Consider the following 19,191-nt stretch of genomic DNA (forward strand, 5'->3'; position numbering starts at 1 on the left):
TTTTAGTGTTTAGGCCTTTGCAAGTTCTGTAAGTGGTTGATTTTATTTTTAGAAGGTTGCCAAGTTTAAACAACAACAACAAGAAAAAATAATGTTATGCAAAGTGTTATTCCAAGATGTTTGTGATTAGGGGTGATTTTGAATATTCATTATGATAACACTGGACCATGTCCTTTATATTGATTGGTCTTTTCTCTGCTGTCCAGAATGGTGGAAAAATGAGATTCCATTTAAGAGTTAAACTATATTCATTAAGTAGGTCATTACTTTTAAAAGATTAGAAAAGAAGAAAATGCATTTAATATTAAGATTGTACTCATGGAGCTCAGTTTAATATTTCATTGAGAATTTAGAAGACTGTATATTATTTAGAATAACTAGAATTACATAGGCTAGCTTTCTATAGCTCAGGGAGATGCAAAACCAGTTTAGACCAGAAGAGCATATAACGGGGTGCCTGGGTGGCTCAGTAGTTGAGCATCTGACACTTGATTTCTGCTCAGGACATATCTCGGGGTCCTGGGGTGGAGCCCTGTATATAGGCTCCGTGCTCAGTGGGGAGTCTGCCTCTCTCCCTCTGCCCCTCCTCCAGCTTGTGCGCACACTCTTTCCCTCAAATAAATAAATACATCTTTAAAAAAAAAAAAAAAGCATATACTGACCCTGGAAGAAAGAATGTAGGGATATGTTAGGTAAAGAAAGCAGAGTAGGAGTTTGAAGGCAGAAAGGAGAATGTAATTTTGTAGTAAAAGCTAGGTTTTTAACGCCAGAGTGTGGTATAAGCTAAAGTACTCAGAGGCTATACGTCTGAATAATGAGTAAAAGAAGAATAATTGGTAGAATTCTTTAAAACTATATATAATCTGAAGTTCTTTAATTATTAATTTCTTGAACTTAATTATTAAGTTCTTTAAGATCATTAATTCTGCCACTTAGCACATCTACAGTGTTCTATAATTTTAAACTATATATTCATTTTTAATGAAGCCTTATTGAGAGACTTTTATGCTTCCTTCCAAAAAGCATTTGATTTTGCTGATGGGGACCCCAAAACACCACCAACCTCAGTTTTTTAAAATAATTGCTTGGATTTTCTAGTCTATGTAGGTAATATACATGGCTTTCCTGCAAACATATGAGGAAAATTCTCTGGTTATAACCTATCATTATCAATTATAAATGAAACCATCTGTTTTTTTTTTTTTTTTCTGGGGTGAGACAAATTTTTTTTACCATTTCTCTTTGTTGGAAGATAATTTTTTTCCAGTTAATATTTTCACTGATTCTTAAAGTAGCACTTTAAGAATATAAATTTTATTTTGCATAAATAATGTTACAGCTCCACTCCTTGTGAAGGTTAAGATCTCCTGTCCCATATGTGGTCATTAAAAGTCTGTCTTCTTAGTTACTGAGATTGTAAATACTTCTAAGAATGTTGATGCTTCAGAATCAGTTTAACATTTTTATTTCAAGGTTGCTAAGTTTTCTCTCTGTGTCTCTCTCCCTCTTTTCTTTTCTTTCCTTCCTTCCTTCCTTTTGTCCTTTTCCTTTCTTCCTGTCTTTCTCTCCTCCTTTCTGTCTTTCTTTGGTTCAGGGATTGCCCTTCCCTTTATGAAGATGTTTGCTGTGTTACATGCATTTCCAGGTGTCTTGGAGAAATATTTCATGCTATGCAGTCTCTCACAGCCTCTTGTTTAATCTTTTATATAATAGTACCACATCTGTGACATGGGGTACTATTTTCATTTTACTGATGAGTCTTAGAAAGGTTAAATAACTTGCACAAGGTAACACAAAGTAAAAATTGTCAGAACTGGGACTGACACTCAAGAAGTCTGAGCCCAGGTTCTTCACTGGTATGTTCTCAGAGGAAAGAAACAGTATTTTAAGAGCTTGTCATACTGATAATTTTACCACTTAATTTTTTGCTAAAATAATATTAATACTATTAACATTTTGTTTTATTCTTAGTTTCTGTATGTAAAAGTTGATGAGCCTAAACTTCAATGGAGTCCCAAGTTCTTACTAAAAAGGTCTTTTAAATGATATCCAGTTAATACTGAGAAATGCTAAATCTGTATTTTTGAGATTGTGACAATTCAAAATGATTAATCACATCTGTCATGTGATGGTATATTAGTTCTTTTTGTTGCTTCTTTTGATCTATAATTATTGGACACAGTGTGCATAATAGGTGCAAAGCAAACTAACATTTGTAGGCGATGATTGATTTCTCATTCTGCTATAAGATGTGCTTGCCTTTGAAAACGATATGTCATATTTGCATGCTCAATAACTACGATCATTTAAATATGTCTACAGTCTTAGGAAACATTGACAGGGCATCACAATGCAAAAGTTTATACCAATAGACCCTTGTCTTAGAGTTTCAGGGTTACTGAGATCACATACTTTTAAGTCCAGCGGTCTTATCAAATTCTAGGGCTGAGACTGACTAGGTAGGTGTGTCACTTTCGACAAATTTAATAAACTTTTCTAAACTAAGCCATGGTCTCTTTTATCTTTGAAATGGAGCTGTTGTTCACCTCCTTGTGAGACCATATATTTAGAGTGCTTATCACTGTGCATGATACATAGTATTTCATAGATAACAGCTATTAGTGGGTTTTTTGTGGGTTTTTTTTTTTTTTTTTTTGCATTTTAGTATCCAGAATTGGAAAGTGTCTTTGAGATTATTTAGCCATCTATTCTGAAGTCTCTGGGGGGAGAGGAAAGTGAGTTCAAGGTAATTAGAAGTGAGGCAGTAACATTACTTAACATTGAAGAGATCCACACAGAGTGGGGCAAAATAGATTTTTGCAACGGTGCCATCTTTGGCAATGATTTCTAGCTGCATCTGTTGATTATCGAAAATATTAGGTTTGGGGATTCTCAAATGTAATTATAATGTGTAGCATATGAAGCAAAAAGAAGGCTTAAGGCTAAATTCTATAAATAGTTTCATTTACTGGTTTGCCAGCTCTCCATGCCAAAGCCTTGACTGGAGTATTTAAATTTATGAGGTATATGTGTATATGCTCATGCATTTATACCTGAAAAGATTCTTTAACTTGAAACTGTGTGAAGAAAACAATTGGATCTATTGAAAGTCACTAGATCAGCACTCTGTCCTGGAAGTTACATTGACTACCCCTTGTTTATATAGGGCATCCTGTAAAGGATGCAGGTGGATTTATAAGGACCTATTTTCCACCTTAGTAACAGCCTTGGACAAGTGTGACTGGGTGGTGACCTCTCTGTGGGCACGGACCAATCAGCCTAGGCTGCCATTGTCCCTTGCCCGGTGTGCCAGGATGCCTATCTCTTCATGTCTTGAGTACTCTCTGAAGCTGGTTTAGAGTTGTGCTTGTTAAGCCCAGGTATTGTTCAGTAGTGATTCTCTGTCTCTGAAATGAGTTTACTGTATCTACAGATTTTTTGACATCTGCATTTTCTTCTCCAACTTTTCCTTTAAACTCCTTTTGGTGAGAAGAGCCGATTGCTCTTCAGTATAGGGATTGAAAATGAACTTTCCTTCATTGTTCAAAACCAGTTCCCATATATTCATAGACAACTCTCAGCAGTGCCCCAAGGCAATTGCTGCTTAGTCTTTCCATCTAGTAATATGTAAGTGATGTAAGAATTAACCAACCCTGTGCATTTGCTTTAAAAGTCCATGTTAGTGTATTAATCCTTATTATGCTGTCACACAGAGTAGAATACTAACCTCAGCATGAACAGAATAGTCTCTCCCTACAGGTAGACCTCCATGGGAGGTTAAATTATACTCCCAGCATGAGTTCATTAATTTGTAGTGAGAAATATTTTCCTGAGGGACTCTGCATCTTCATTCACTGGCGAGTGTGTACAGTGCAATTTTCAAGACATTTATCACGATTCTTCTGCTTTTACTTTAAAAGAAATTAACACTAAGAAGCTCAGAATGCCTCCCCCCCACTTTGCCCAGGAGCAGCCTTCACCAAGGCAGAAAAATTTTGAGACTGCAAGAGCATCTGAGAATGGCTCCAGTTATTAACACACCAAAGAGTGTCCAAAAAGTCTGGAAATGCAGTGAAAAGTATATTTATTCTATGTTTTTTTCCAGTTTAATTTTGAATTCTTGCTTTAAATTTTATATACTTCATAAGAAATAGTGTCTGGAGGGGCACCTGGGTGGTTCAATTGGTTAAGCATCTGACTTTTAATTTTGGCTCAAATCATGATCTCAGAGTCCTGGGATTGAGCCCCGCATTGGCCTCCATGCTCAGTGAGGAGTCTGCTTGAGGTTCTCTCTCTCTCTCTCTCCCCCTCTGCCCCTCCCCCTACGTGAGCGCACATGCACCCTCTTTCTCTCTCAAATAAATCTTAAAAAAAATAGTGGCTGGAGGTTGAAGAAAAAGTATCGTGCATATTATTTGAAAAATATAACTACCATACTTAAAAAAATGCCCTATATTTTTATTTTGCATACCCTACATTATTTTGACTAAGTTGGTGGATCTTGTTTCCAGTGGAAGGAGAGAAAAGATTAAAATTCACTGACTTCCTATAATCTTCATTCTTTCATTTCTCTCTCTACTATATCCTCCAGTTTCATGAAACTGATATGATAAGATGGGGTTTCTTTCCTTTGCAAATCTTAGTCGAAAACTGAATCAGCCCAGGAGAAAGGAATTTTAAACCCCTCAAGCCCACTTTTCAATTAGGGCTTGATGTTAAGAGTTAAAAAGGCCCTGAAATCTTACTGTTGACCCAGCCTGCTCAATCTGGGGACAGTGAATTGATTAATGATGAAGAATGCATTTATCCGAGTCATTCTCATCTATACTCTTTGTTCTTTAGTGCTCTAGCAGGGATTTGGGGGAGGACACTGGCAGCGAGTGGCTGGTCTCTGCCAGCTCTTAGATTTTAAGGCTAAAAGCTACGCATTAGAGGGATAGAGAAAGAAAAACTTAATTTCTCTCTCACACATATAGATAGATACATGGATGGGTAGATGGGTGGATGGATGGAGAGACAGGTAGACAGGCATACAGAAGCATCGATATATATGCACATACACAGATACTTTTTGGCCATCTTTACTTATTATTATAGTTGACTAAGCATCCTCTATACACTCACGTTTCCCAACTCCCTAAAATGAAGCTGCTTCTTTCTTGTATTTTCAAATGCCCACTCAGTGGGCATTTCTCTGCAGATGTTATACAGATGATCCTTGTTAGTTCAGAAAAAATCAGGTTGCAAGTAAGTATAGGGCAGGAATTGTGATTTCATCTTGAATATCTAGAAACCTGGCAAGTGCCTACCACAGAGCAGGTACTGAATAAATGTTTGTTAAATGAATAAAAAAGATGAATGAAATGATATATAATTCTTTATATGCTTTGTACACAAACACACATTTACAGGTATAATCATATAATCAACCCTGCCAACTAAGGCAGTACGGACAGGACTGTCACATTCCTCTCTCTAGTCCCCCAAACTTCCCTCACCCTTAAGGCTGCATGTCACCCTGTTGGGTGTATTATAACCTTATTTCACTTACTTTAAAAATGTACTTTTGAGTTGGAAAGAGAGAAGTCTGTCTGAGACCGCTATGACCTTAGTGACAAGCTTTTGATCACAGAAGTGAAGAAACTTTGATTAGCACATTTTGGCAATTTGTTTTTTGTTTTGTTTGGGGGTTTTGGTTTTTTTTTTTTTTTTTGGATTTAAGATTTTGAGTTACTTTAAATCAATTTTGTTCATTACCTATTGCTGGATCCTGCTGAACAAATATATTTTTGTTAAGGGTGTTTTATTACCATTGACATACTGATGTTGATTTAGATGTGGTTTCTTCCTTGAGCCCTCTTAATAAAGGAACCAGAATGATGGTGACATGGGTGCCTCCTGTCAGTTTAGTAAAGAAGACTCATGGCTACAATCACATTTAACAAACTGCCATTTCTCTGTGATGACTGGAAAATCAATGGCAGTTCAGCAATTAAAGCAAAGACTGCTGTTTAAATCCTAGAATCTGATTATTCTGTTTTTTTCATCAGCAAACCAGTGAAGACAATCAGTTTTCTTCGTGTTGTAATTTAAAATATATTTAATTGAGCTTTAATTTTATAGCAGATTTAAAAGCAAAATTTAAAATTTATAGTTTTTATTTTTTACCAGATTCATAATACCAATTACTTGGAACCTTGTTTGTTTGGCTTCTAATTTTGAAATGTGTGCTAGAGTTTTCTATCCTTAATCTACTTTTCTCATTATGAGGATTGTTTCTGTGCTTTGTTTAGCCAGAAACTACTTTAGAAAAGTGAAGTTGGTTTGTTATTTGACAGTATAGCAATTTAAGCATAGTTTATTTTTCTGCAGCCTATAAGATGAAAATTATATAATGTGCCTTTTTTATACTTCCCATTTGCTTTTCTTTGTGTTTATATTTTAGCTGATATGAAATCAGTGATGCAAGTATTATTTAATTGTACTAATGGCAATTTTGAGGTACCTCAAAATTGAAACTAGAAACTTAAAGATATATTTGTACATAAGCATAGTATCAAGACATCCAAACTGGTATAAAAAGGCTTAAATTATATGGACTAACCTGAGGATGTGAATTTTTGAAACCCTATGAAACACAGAATGCTTCTAAAGAAATATACCACAGTAGTAAATTGCAGTGAATCCAAACTCAGAGTCAAGAGATCCAGCTACTGGTCTGGACTTTGCCCCGAGTGCACTGTGTGACCTTGAGCAAGCCACTAAGTTTCTTGAGACTTGTCTTCTTCCCTCTGAAATTGATGAGTTGGGCTCCAGCAGTGAACTTATATTCAGTATCTTTCAAATATATATAGTAATTTAGATCCCAAAATATGTCAGAGTGACTAGTTATCAATTATTATCTTTCTTACTGTTTTTACAGCTTGCCAAAAACCAGGTTTATCCCCTCCAAAGCTGATTGGCAACACCTTTCATGCTTACATTATTAATTTGCTTAGAAGGTCATGTACAAACAAATTACCCTGACTTGAATGACTAGTTAGTAGGTATTTAACATTTGGAAACCTGTGGGGAGTTGTTTGTTCATTTATTTATGTTAGTTGTTCTTTTCATAATCTGAATGCAGCATTAGTTCTTGGGCAAGGGCTGATGAATGTTTGTTTTGACATTTCCCTTCTCTTTAAAGGACATTTAAAAATTTTTTTCTTAAGCTCTCTCCTACTGAGGAGGGGGTTATATTTTTATGTGCGGTTCAGAAGAACGTACCAAAGACCAAGTAGTTGAAAAATAATTTTAATAATTAGAGTGGTTCTCAAATTGGATGTCTTCTTAGGGGAGCAGAGGGGTTTCTGTCCTAGAGGTCACACCTGGATTTTGCATCTGCTAAGATTTAAACTGCATCATGTCCTCTAAGGTATTCTTAAGATCTGGTATTTGGACATTAAATCCTTCCCTTCACCCCCTCAGTCTACAGTTCCTTACACAGCATCTTAATTAGCAAGAAGAAACAGAAATGTCCTCTACATTTGCATGTTGAAATGTGGAGCATGCTGGCATTTTTGATGATCATGGTATCTCTGCTGTCCAGTCTAGATGCCAGTTACGGTATTCTTTCTTTCCTTATCACAATGAAGGCTTTTGAAATCACAGTTCAACTACCCAGTACTATATCAGTCTATTGACATTTCAGTGGGTTTTGATTTGTGGTCATGGTTGTAAGAGAATAAAGACACTGATCAATAGAACCATTTATTGACTTAAGAATATAAATAAGTCCGCAATATACTTTTTATACAGACATTTGCTTTACATATGCAGGGTTATTGAAATGTTGGTCTTACACAAAAAATAATTTATTAGCTGCTTATTTGCTTTACCAACCAACTTACAAGAGTGGCTCTTTAATTATATATTTGGTATAGTACACTTATTTTAGAAACATTGTACAGTGAAATTTACATGTTCATCAATTTCTTTTCCCTTTGTTTTATAAAAATATCAGGTGATACTGGGTTCAATACTGATCCTCCATACTCCATTTTTCTCTTAAGCTTAACACATCACTGTTTAATGTTTCCAAGTTTATGGTCTTTCACTGCATTTGAGCCCAAGACATTAATCACATTTTTGTGGAATATGGCTCTTGCTATACTTAACAGGTCCTTGCAAAGGTCTCATTTTTGAAGTGTGCCATATTGTAGCATGATAATCTTTCTGGCTACAACAATGCAAAATTACCCTACACCCTCTCCTTCCAACCCAGGAAAAGGCTGCAGCTGAAATAATTAAAATCTATACGCTTAATGATCTGTGCCTTCTGCAGGGTGGCACGTTACTGTCTCTAACAATGTTTAATAGCTCATAGCATTCAATACACTTAATCATGAACTACTGGCATTTGTAGTACTTTTGCATACAGAACATATCTTGATGGGGAAAAATCGCTTTGAAACAGACTCAATTCCCCACCATGAAAAAAAGACACTGGGCCGGACGGAATGCGGATGCATGGTTGTCTTTGGAGCTGTTCTGGCCACTGACGCAAGACTGTAACAAGGCCATGTGTTTATTTCAGATTTTGTTACGTGAGAAAGAAGTTTCAGTTTGCTTGGGTCACACTACCCTTTCTTGGTCTCCCAACCACTTTGGGGTTATCCCTGATTAGAATGTCACATAACTGGGAAGCTGGCCCCGCCCAGCCACCTGACCTCCCACAGGTCAATCGCCACTTAGTTTCTGTGTCTTTATTGGAAAGTAAGAGTGAGGTGCTAGACAAGCATAAAGAGGTCCTACCCAGATCAGAAATCCTCCAGTCTCACAATCAGTTCAGGGACAATGGAACCATCAACCTTCTGTCATTTTCCATGTAATTTCTTGTTTGCTCAGAGCTGCTTGGAAAAACAAAGAAAGATAAAAAGCCCAGAGTCCACTACCTTTGGTAGAATGATAAAGGAAAAAGCAGAATTCCCATTTTATAGTAATTACATGGTTTTAATGTAGTTTGCACAGTATCTACTTTTTATGTATATAAATATTATTTATTAATCATGTTAATTTTAATTATTAATATTATAATTAACTGTATTAATATGCATTACATGCATAATAATATAACATGTATGCATATATTGTATTTAATATTGTAATTATATATTAGTTATTAATATGCTGTATAATTATTAATTATATGTGATTGTAGCATATAGCATCTATATAGCATCTAAATATATTCTATATTTAGATGCATATAAGGCTTTGTTTGCATATTTAGGCCAAAAATTATTTTGCTTCTGGTAACAGAAGGACATGAACTGTGCCAGCACTTCTATAGATGCTCGGTGCTGGAAGTGACAGGATCTGCAGGAGGTAGCTTATTTTAATGCAGAGTTTGCTTGAGAAGATACATGATTTCATCATCTCTGAGTCTCAGTGAAAAATTCTGATTGTCGACCTTTCCTCCTAATCACGGATTTGAGTCATAACCACCGTGGGGTGAAATACATACATTCCTCTCTCAAGTTCTTGATTGTTTCCAAAAAAGTTTTAAGACTTCTTTCCCTGTTGATAGCAAATGCTCATGTGCGCAAAACAAAGGAGAAGCAAAGGTGTTGCAACTTCCACTATCACCTGCCTTTCTGAAACCTTACAGCTTCCCTGCTTCTGGCTGAGTTCACAAGACCAACTTGGGGGAAAAAAAAAAGTGGAAGAAAATATTCATATTATGTCCCTGATAAATTCACAGCATTCAGGATTTTGTCCTTTCTTCTTGCTTCAGCAGCAGTTGGTTATGTTTTATTTATTTAAGACTTATTTATTTATTTGAGAGAGAGAGACAGGGAAAAAGAGTGGGCATGTGAGCTGAGGGAGGAAGAGAGAGAACCTCAGGCTGACTTCCTGCTGAGCACAGAGCCCAACTCAGAGCTTGATCTCAAGACCCTGAGATCATGACCTGAGCCAAAATCAAGAGTCAGGTGTTTAACTGACTGAGCTACCCAGGGGCCCCAGGATATTTTTAAAACATAAAGTGCCAGGCCTGTTGTCCTTTGCTCAACATTCATTGAGTAACTCTACCCTGTCAAATATAGGTTAAGTGCTAGGAATAAAGAAATAAATTTGCTACAATTATGTTTTGTATCCTAAGCTTATAGTCTTGGCAAAGGGTTGAAGACTCAAATGTGTGCAGCATAGGCAGTTAAAAATCAGTCCCAAGAAGAGACAATAGGGAGTGGTAGAGCCTGGAAATAATTGGAGGAATGTCTTTATTTAGTTCTTCCTCTCCTCCTCCCTCCATCCTTTTCCTTCCTTTCTTCTTCATAATACTCTGCTAGCTAAATAAAATAATGTACTAATCCTCAACTCCTAATACAGATCCAGAGGAAATATTTAAACAAATAATTTTAATACAGTAAGTAGAATCTTAAAAGTTACTTCTGAATCACAGTTGTTAATAGCACAGACCCTAGAGCCACCGTGGCTTTGAATGCTGGCTCCACCATTCACCAGCTGTTTGACCTGAGGCAAGTAATCTTCCTTTGCTCTCTTCAGTTCCCTCAGGTGTAAATGGTGACAATGCAAGTATTTACTTCATCAGGTTCTCTTGAGCAGTAATTGAGTTATAATGTATAAAGCTCTTCAAACAGAATGTGGCACACCATGAGCTCTAAATAGACTGTTCTTAGTAGGAAAGAGAGAAGACAGCACATGTTATGATATTAAGTCTGAATAGACACAACCTAATAGAATCTTAAAATGGAAGGATCCTGAGTCACCTTGTGGGCACCATCTACTTGCTGCTGGAATAAGCCCAGAAGAGACTATTCCTCAGTGTTTACTCATGCAGTTAGTTCAGCTCATCCTTCCCCTGTACACCAGCCAACTCTGGATAATTTTATCAAGGGAGTGCTCACTTTTGTCTTCAAAAAAGAAGCCAAGAGACATAGTGTAAAGTGTCAAGATCTCCTCTGGTAACCTTGTAACTTCCATGGTGTTCTCTACACTGACTGTTCCTGGTGTTTGTTCGTTTGTTTTGTTTGTTTTTTAAATTGGAAGATCTAATTGGCTTTATTAAGCAATTCATGAATTGGGCAGCATCCCATTTAGCAAATAGAGAAATGCTCCTCACATTGACCATTCAATTTAGCATTTCATTTGCTTTATCTCAAATGAAGATATATATTTCCCACCATGCTTCAAAAATGAGCTAACCACAGCAGTAAGTGGTTTTTTTAACATTGCATTTCTTTACAAATTCTACAATGTAATCAAAATGATAAAACATTCAGAAGATGCGCACTGTCCACTCAATTATTTAAAAATTCTGTTGTGTCTCTTCTTTAACTGTCTCTGTGTGTGGCTCAATGGGGATGTACAGTTTGGGGGACAGAACTAGCCAAGAATTTTTGAAGCAGTGGTCAGGTACTAGACCTCACTAATCTTCTCTTAAAATATATTGCATTTTATGCACTGCTATAGAGGATCCATTTCTCAGAATCTTTTAAGATTTGTACCTCAAGGAAAATATGTGTGAAAAATGTTCTGAGGCAGCCTAGGTTATTGTGAAAAGTCATAGCTAAGAGGTTAGAACTTTTTGCTCTTTATCTCTCGTCTTCTCTAGGAAGTCTACAATGGGAAAATATCAAGAACTGAACCATCACTATATGCCAGGTACTTTATGCAATTAGACAAAAATCTATATAGTTAAGGAGAATTTAAATAGCTAGACAAAAGAGAATATGCAGTTTTATATATTATATATGATAACTGCTGGTTAAACACATAGGCATAGAGAACTTTCTGGAAGACAGCTTAACACTCTCTGAACCTAGCTTTTCATCATTCCCTTTTCCCCCACTTCTCACAGTTTGTTTCTCAAGTACTGAAACAGAGCTTCTGTTGCATGCAGGCTCGCCCTTCAAATGATGTACCACATGGTATTCATGCTATTTTGGTTCATAATCTGCTTCCGAAATGACTTTTCTACTCCTGAGACTCTGTCCTCTGCATGTTATCCCTCTCTTCTATGTATTATTACCATCCTGCGTTATTCCGCATTTGAGTTGATATTACCTCAAGCTTTTGCACAATTGTCTGTCCATCCCCCAGTGCCGCCTCGGTAGCACAAGAACCAGAACAAGCACCAGTCTGAAAACCAAGCGCTGGAACTGTTTGGGAGGGGAGTCATTTTCTGCCTTAAAACAATAAATATTTTTACTGGGCAGCTGTTTTCTTGCTTATAAATTATTGTGTATGCAGGAGTGGAATCAACCAACAAAAAGCACTTCCGAACCTTTAACCGAGAGTTCATGAGCTATCTTGTCATGGAGAGGACCACAGTGATGGTGGTAGCAGTAATATTAATGACAGTAATGAGTAAGCCTCCAGTAGGGGTAAAGCCTTGTGCTGGATGCTTTGACTGCATCACCTCTAACCTTTAACCCTAATGGCAGTCCTCATTATTTTGGCCCCTGTTTTGCAGTTGAGGTGACTGAAACACAAAGGTTGAATAATCACCGAGTCTAATTTTTGGTAATGGTTGGGGTGGAATCAGGGTAATGATCCTAGATCTTTGTGATTTTGAAGATTACTTATCTTTTAATCTATGACTTAATATACCTCTATGTAGTTTTTAGAAAAGTACTTATATAATAAACCTTTATATAAAAGCACTGTGTGCATATTAATTGCTATTATTTCCCTTTGGTCACTTATTTGGAGATATTAATTCTTCTTCTTTCCAGAAGGTGGTAAGTGCCTTGAGGACACCCAAGACTTTACTGATGACCTGCTCTGAGCTTAGGTCCATATCAAGTAATTGAGATTGAACACAATGGTGTATATATAAAAGAAACAGGAAGATCTATTATCCCCTCTTCATTGATCCCTTCCATCTCCTACACATGCATGCTGTTTCTTAGCTAAATATTTTACTTTTACAGAAAAAGCAGTTCCCTGGGAAAATAGCTAATTTTATCCTGATAAACTCGCTTATCATTGCATAATATAGATTTCCATTTTAATTCAGTAATCTTAAAACTACAGGGATATAAAATGCATTAGAGTTGTAGTTGACTTCAGATTGCTTTTCCTTTAAAATCTTTAACAACATGAAATCATTTGTACCTGCTTAAAATGAGCTTTTAGTTGTAATTTAAATTGAATTAAATCATCTTCTATTTATCTAAGAATAATCTCAGAATTTAGCATGAGATTTCCTTTTGAGAGTCACATTTTCTCATGTGGGTCTCTCTCCTTTTCTCAATCTCTATCCTCCTCCCTGCCCCTCCCCTCTCACAGACATCTCCAGAGTTCCTTTCTGGTGTGCCTGTGTGGGGGCCCCAGGTTGATGAGCTCCACCTGACAGTTCTATGCTGCTGTGTGTTACTCCTAACTTTAAAGCAGTATTGCTGCCTGAATGGCCAACATCTGCATTAAGTGGCATTATACTGACCTTTTATATAAAAACCTGACCTTGAATATTAGTTTGATTAGGCATGGTATGGTTCCTCCACGTGCTGAGGGGTGCAACTGAGCTCACCTCCTAAGGCCCCTTGTTTACAGAGTAGCCCTACCTGAGTGACCTACTGTTACTATGGCTCGTATACCAATTTAACTTACAGAATTTGGGATCAACCATGTAGCTCACTGGGTTTATATGTAGAGTAAATCTCCCCTTTCCTTGAATAAGTAGATTCATTCCAGCAGCAGCTTCTCCACCCATTAATACCATATGCAGATATGTCCATCTTAAGCTGTGGTAACCTTCTCACTATTTCATTTAATTCACCTACCACTGTGAATTTTCTTTCCCATTGCACTATGCAGAGTGAGAATGAGATCCTCTTCTCCCCACAGCACAGATATCTGACGAGTCCTTTTTTTCCAGCACTTGGGGGATGAGGAAGAGATTTATGTAATCCTGTAGCAAGGGTGGGACACTGAATTAAATATGTATTTCCTAATTGCCAACCTCCACCCTGAAGTTATTTAGTCCTGAAGGGCCAGACATCTTGGAGATTCACATTTGTGCCAGTATGGTCATGAATTGTTATATTTCTCCCATGTGGTTGTATATCAAGCTATTTGTTTGTGTCTAGGCATTGGGACTAAGCTGGTTGGCTATACAGTATGCTTATTGTAGATGGTAGCTTCTTTTAAAAATCTAACAGTACATTTCCCGACACACCTTCATTTTCCAAGCATGAAAAACATCTCTCCGAGGGTTTAAATAACTATAACATTGAGTGAATTACATTATATTCTGATCTGCTTGTGAAATGGTAAGAGGTATTTTTTTTTCTCTTGTAGCTTAGGATAAATTAGAGGTAGCACAGTCTTTCAATGATATAATTGACTTTATTTAAATGGGCTAGGTTTTGATTAACAGATGAGAAATAATCATTTCTATAAATGAAATATTGAACGAATTGTTTTACCCTAACTTAAATAATTGGTCATATTAACTTCTATTCTGCAAGTTTACTGACAAAGCTTTTATTGCCTCTGTGTATGCTCTGCTGTGTGAAGCTTCATTACACTGCTTCCCAGGCCTTTCTACCCCCAGGAGCTACCCAGTCCCCTGAAAGGGGACCTGTGTCATCCTAGTCAGCAATCCCCTTTGCTTCCCACTTCTGGGTTTTTTTGTACTAATACTTAGTATTCACCAACACTCCACCTTCTCTCCGGTCTTCACCTCTTATCAGTCCCTAAATCCAGTCTTTCTCTAATATGGATCTCACTAATATTCCCTTTCTTTCTGTATCCTGTTTCTATTTCCCTGGTCCATCCAGGCCCTCATTATTGCTCCTCTCAGACTCTCATGCATTTGCCCTAATAACTAGTGTCTCTGCCCTAAGCTTGTCTCCTTCAGTTTATTTTATGCAATGTAGCCAAAGTAAAAATCTATTAATGTTACTTCCCTCCCTGCTGAGGAGCCAGTTCAGATCTCTTTCATGGCTTCCCAAACACCACCACCTCTCCTTTGTACCCCTTCCTCACTGTGCCTCCCATGTGACTATGGTTCCTCCCACTCAGTATCCTTCTCCAGTGTTCAGAGCCTCGCACGGTGCTCATGCTGCCAAGGGTGCTCTTCCCGCCACCGTCTTTCTGCTGAATACCTCTTCGTTCTTCAACGCCCAACAAAGTTGACGGCTTCTCCCAGCCTCACACTAATAAGTAAATCACTCCCCCTTCTTTGTCTACATCCTGAATCGTATGTGTATTGTGGTATAGAGTCATACATATTATGAGTATGTATTTACATCATGTTTCCTCATTAGACTGTGAACTCCTTGAGACCAGGGTGCCCTCAGTCACCTTTGTAATTCTGGAACTTAATAATATCTGACATAGTATGGGTTTGTTGAATTGTTTCAATTCTATATTAGAGAATATCTTCTTAGCAATGTATGAAAACTCTGCATTTGGGGTATCTCTATGGTCTATTATTGTCTGATTAGTTCAATTAAGAGTACAGTGTTAATGAGGCCAGGGTTTTAGTTTCATTCCTCTGTGGAGCAGTTAACATTGTACCTCAACTGTCAGTAAGCTCAACTAGCTGCCTAGTAAATCCCATTGGTTCCAAGGGAAATGGAGAGTGAGAACGATTAAGATCAGGGCAAATTCATCTCAACTATTAGACAAATTGAATTGAATATATTCCTTATTGATGTTTAAAGCACAATTTCACACTTCTATGTGAAATGAACCCCTTATTTTGTCCACAGCCCCTGTCCAATGTGCACTGATGTGTTTGACTTGAAAGGTGGGCTGTGATGGAGGTGGCAGGAGGACCTCCTGTTCATCGCGGGTTTTGCAATAGGAACAATCATCATCCATCCACAGATCTTTATGATTGCTAGCCTCTGAGCTTCCCGTCTACCCACATGCCTCTCTGTCTTTGTCTTGCAGGTGAGACAATGCGCATCGCCTCTTCAGAGTTTGCTGATGACCCGTGCTCATCGGTGAAGCGTGGCACCATGGTGCGGGCGGCGAGGGCTTTGCTTTCAGCTGTAACACGCTTACTCATCCTGGCAGACATGGCGGATGTCATGAGACTTTTATCTCATCTGAAAATTGTACGTATGTGGAATTTATCAAAACTTGCTTTATCAAAACTTGCTTTATAGGGGTTGCAATACTGACTCTGTATTTTGGAGCTCGGAACTGCACTAATGATGTTTCACTGCTCACCGGCTCGCTTACTCATCGAAATGGTATTACCCCCAATTTTTCTAATACTAAAATTATATTCAATAATATACTCAAAAAGTTGTAGTGGATTCACTTGAGTTTGGATCCCCCCCCTTACTTCTTGGAGTGCAAAACAGTATATTCTTTTAGCCTGCAGAGGCTGGGCATGGTGTACCTGCCTTGGTCCTATCTTGAGATTCAGATTAGAGCTGGTCCATGTGGTAATTCAGAGGAGGCCAGCTCTTCTTGTTAGCTGGCCAAATGACCACCTATGCCCACCTTAATAAGGATCATGTGCTAAATTACATTTCGTTACCTGCTCCAGACTTGCACTTTCATAGAATTATGGACTTTGAACGTACCTTAGGCTTGCAATAAAGAGCCCTATATACCCATCTCATGGCTAAGGACAATCTTGTTGCACCAATCCTGGCATCTAACATAACTGGGCACTTACATGTCACACTAACTCATAGACCCCTATTATAAGTATCTTACTTGTCATAGTTCCTTGGTTTCTTTCAGCTCTTTTGTTTCCTAATAGAATTGGATCCCTACCCTAAGTCACAAATTTTACTGGACCAGGGGCGAAGTCACCCTTTGCAGTTCTTGACAACTAGGCCTCTCTCTGTTTTTCTAGTTGCTGACTGGCATCAGTCCTCTGAACGAAGTCCTCTGAACTATGATATAATTCAGTTGCTTAAGAATATGGCTTCTGCCTAGAGAGTTTCTATTCCATGCCCTCAGTAATTTCATTCCTGGACATTTGACACCAATCTCGGACTGATCTCAGGGTCCTTAGATGAGGGATGTAAACCATGGGTTTTCTTTTTTTGGGAATCAATCTATTGCTGGTTTTGTTCCCCTAGCTGTGGCATTACTGGTTTATTTTCTCTATTATGCAATCCTTGAGGTCTTACTTTCTTTGTCAGTGAAATGAACAGTCAGGGGGCAGGTGAGATAAGGAAATGAGTAATGACTGCCCACTCCCACCTCACCTTCCATCTCGATTTGTTCTATTGGGGAATTCAAGAAATTTCTAAAACAAGTGGTTCTCTGTCAAAAAGGCTTGGGTAGCACCTGAGCTGGCCCCCATAAAAAAGCCATGATTCTAAGTTGTGTATAAGCTCCTTGCTATTATTAAACATCTCCACTTCCAACACATGCAGCGTGAGTTCCATGGTCAGAAGCCACAGAGCAGGGTACAGCTCTTTTTGGTTTCTGTAAGGGCACGTGAGGAGCCAACGGCACAAAGCAGAACCTGCTTGGGAGTTTCCTTTCAGGTTTTTCTGAGAACAGGCCTGGAAAATCCAGGAAAGGCTCTTGCGGTTTGGATGAGGTGAGCAGTACGGGAGAGACTTTACCTATTTCAGAGGTTATCAAGGGAAACAGTAAAACGTTATGATTTGCTATAGTATTGACTCATACATGACACATATATGATTACAGGATTTAGCTACTGGAATAAGATTAACTTTAATATTGGTTTGATGTCCACTTGCCAACCTGTGTCGTCATCCACCACATAACCTCCTTACATGTCAGATGCTTTATCTGTTAATATGGGACTAATGGCAGTATAGCCCTCAGGATTGTGAGAGATTTAAAATGGGTGCAATTCCTATGCAGCATTTCTCACAGAGTTTGGTACAAACTAAGTGTGTGGCAAATGACAGCCATGTTGCTGTTTTCAGATCCCTGGAACCCGTTGACTACACTGGTGGCTGTCATTCCTGAGATTTCAAGTGTTCTATATGCATCTTTTAAGCAAACAAATTACTTTGTTCTCAAGTGTGTGGGAGAAGAAGTTTTGTTCTCTTTCCCTTATATCATGCTTTGTCTTCAAAGGCCACATGTTCAGAAAGATCTTTCCCCAGATGGACAATCTTCCTTTCCCAGGGGAGAAAGGACTGAACCTAAAGAAATTAACTTTACATCCCATATGTTATTGTTTGGTGCCACGGAAGGCCCCTTTCAGCCATTCCTAGGGAGTGATGACAGGCTGACTCTTCTCCCCGAGCTGCCCACGCGCAGAGAGGGCTCCCCGTGAGTCCAGGATGCCATGTGAGGTGCAGCACCGTTCCCGCCTGTAATCCTGCCTTTCTACCCACTTGTTTTGACCAGTGCTGTCAGCTGATCATATCACTGCGCCTGTCGTCCTGGGGAGTCAATTATATTTTCTTCCCGACACAGCAGATTAAGTGAAGTTTAAAAAAAAAAAAAAGGGTTTAGCACAAAATCACGGAAAGGTCAACCCAGCAATATTAAGTAGTCCTGTCAGACTGTCAGTAGTAAAATTAAAAATGATCGTAGACTAAATAACACATTTGTTCTGCATGGAGCGCAGGCTCTGTGGAGAGCAGCAGCGGTGGGATGTTGCTCTCTTGTGGAGCGAGTAAGAACTGCAGGGCCCGGGCGGCCGCTGAACTCAGGCTGTGGCCGGTCTCACACTGTGGGTTCAGGTCAGTCAGGGTTTCATATCATGGGGCTATTGCTCCGCGCACCCCCACAATGTGTCAACAAGCCATTACAAATGAACATGGTATATAATTATGCTTTAGCTTTCCGTTCTTTTCCGTTGAAGTGCATTCTCTCACGAACAAGCAAGTGTCGTCTGCAAGCATCTGTTTGTCTTTAACTCATATGCAGAAATTATCGTTATGTGTTTGGATGGGGCGGGTTAGAAATGGTTATCTACACATTTTTTAGGGCTTTTTCCAGATAAAAAATGAGTTTCCTTACCACAAACAAAAATTGGTAAGAAAAAAGAGTGATAGGTGATTTTCCATAAAAGTAGTGGTTCCGTGCTCCTTTGGTTCAGATGTTTGAGTAATACCCTCCATGAGTCTGCAGCTTCCTGCCGTGGTGACCTTTTTACGCTTAAGCATTATGCATTTTACTTTTTATCTCTTAGGCCATATGCCAAATTTTTATTGCTCTTCTTTCCAGATAATGATTTTTTTTCTCATTTCTTTTTTTTTTTTTTTTTTTTTTTTATTTTTT

General features: G+C 38.2%; 1 protein-coding gene across 1 annotated transcript in view; it reads left to right on the plus strand.

The window, feature by feature from the left end:
• LOC105241995 (catenin alpha-2) overlaps nt 1-19,191 on the plus strand; it is a 355,800-nt gene that overhangs the window by 316,376 nt on the left and 20,233 nt on the right. The window contains exon 4 of the mRNA XM_034657281.1: nt 15,907-16,073. Coding sequence (XP_034513172.1) covers nt 15,907-16,073 — 167 coding nt within the window. The remainder of the gene's footprint in view (nt 1-15,906; nt 16,074-19,191) is intronic.

This window comes from Ailuropoda melanoleuca, chromosome 4 (genome assembly GCF_002007445.2).
Source record: "Ailuropoda melanoleuca isolate Jingjing chromosome 4, ASM200744v2, whole genome shotgun sequence".
Taxonomy (NCBI): Eukaryota; Metazoa; Chordata; class Mammalia; order Carnivora; family Ursidae; genus Ailuropoda; species Ailuropoda melanoleuca.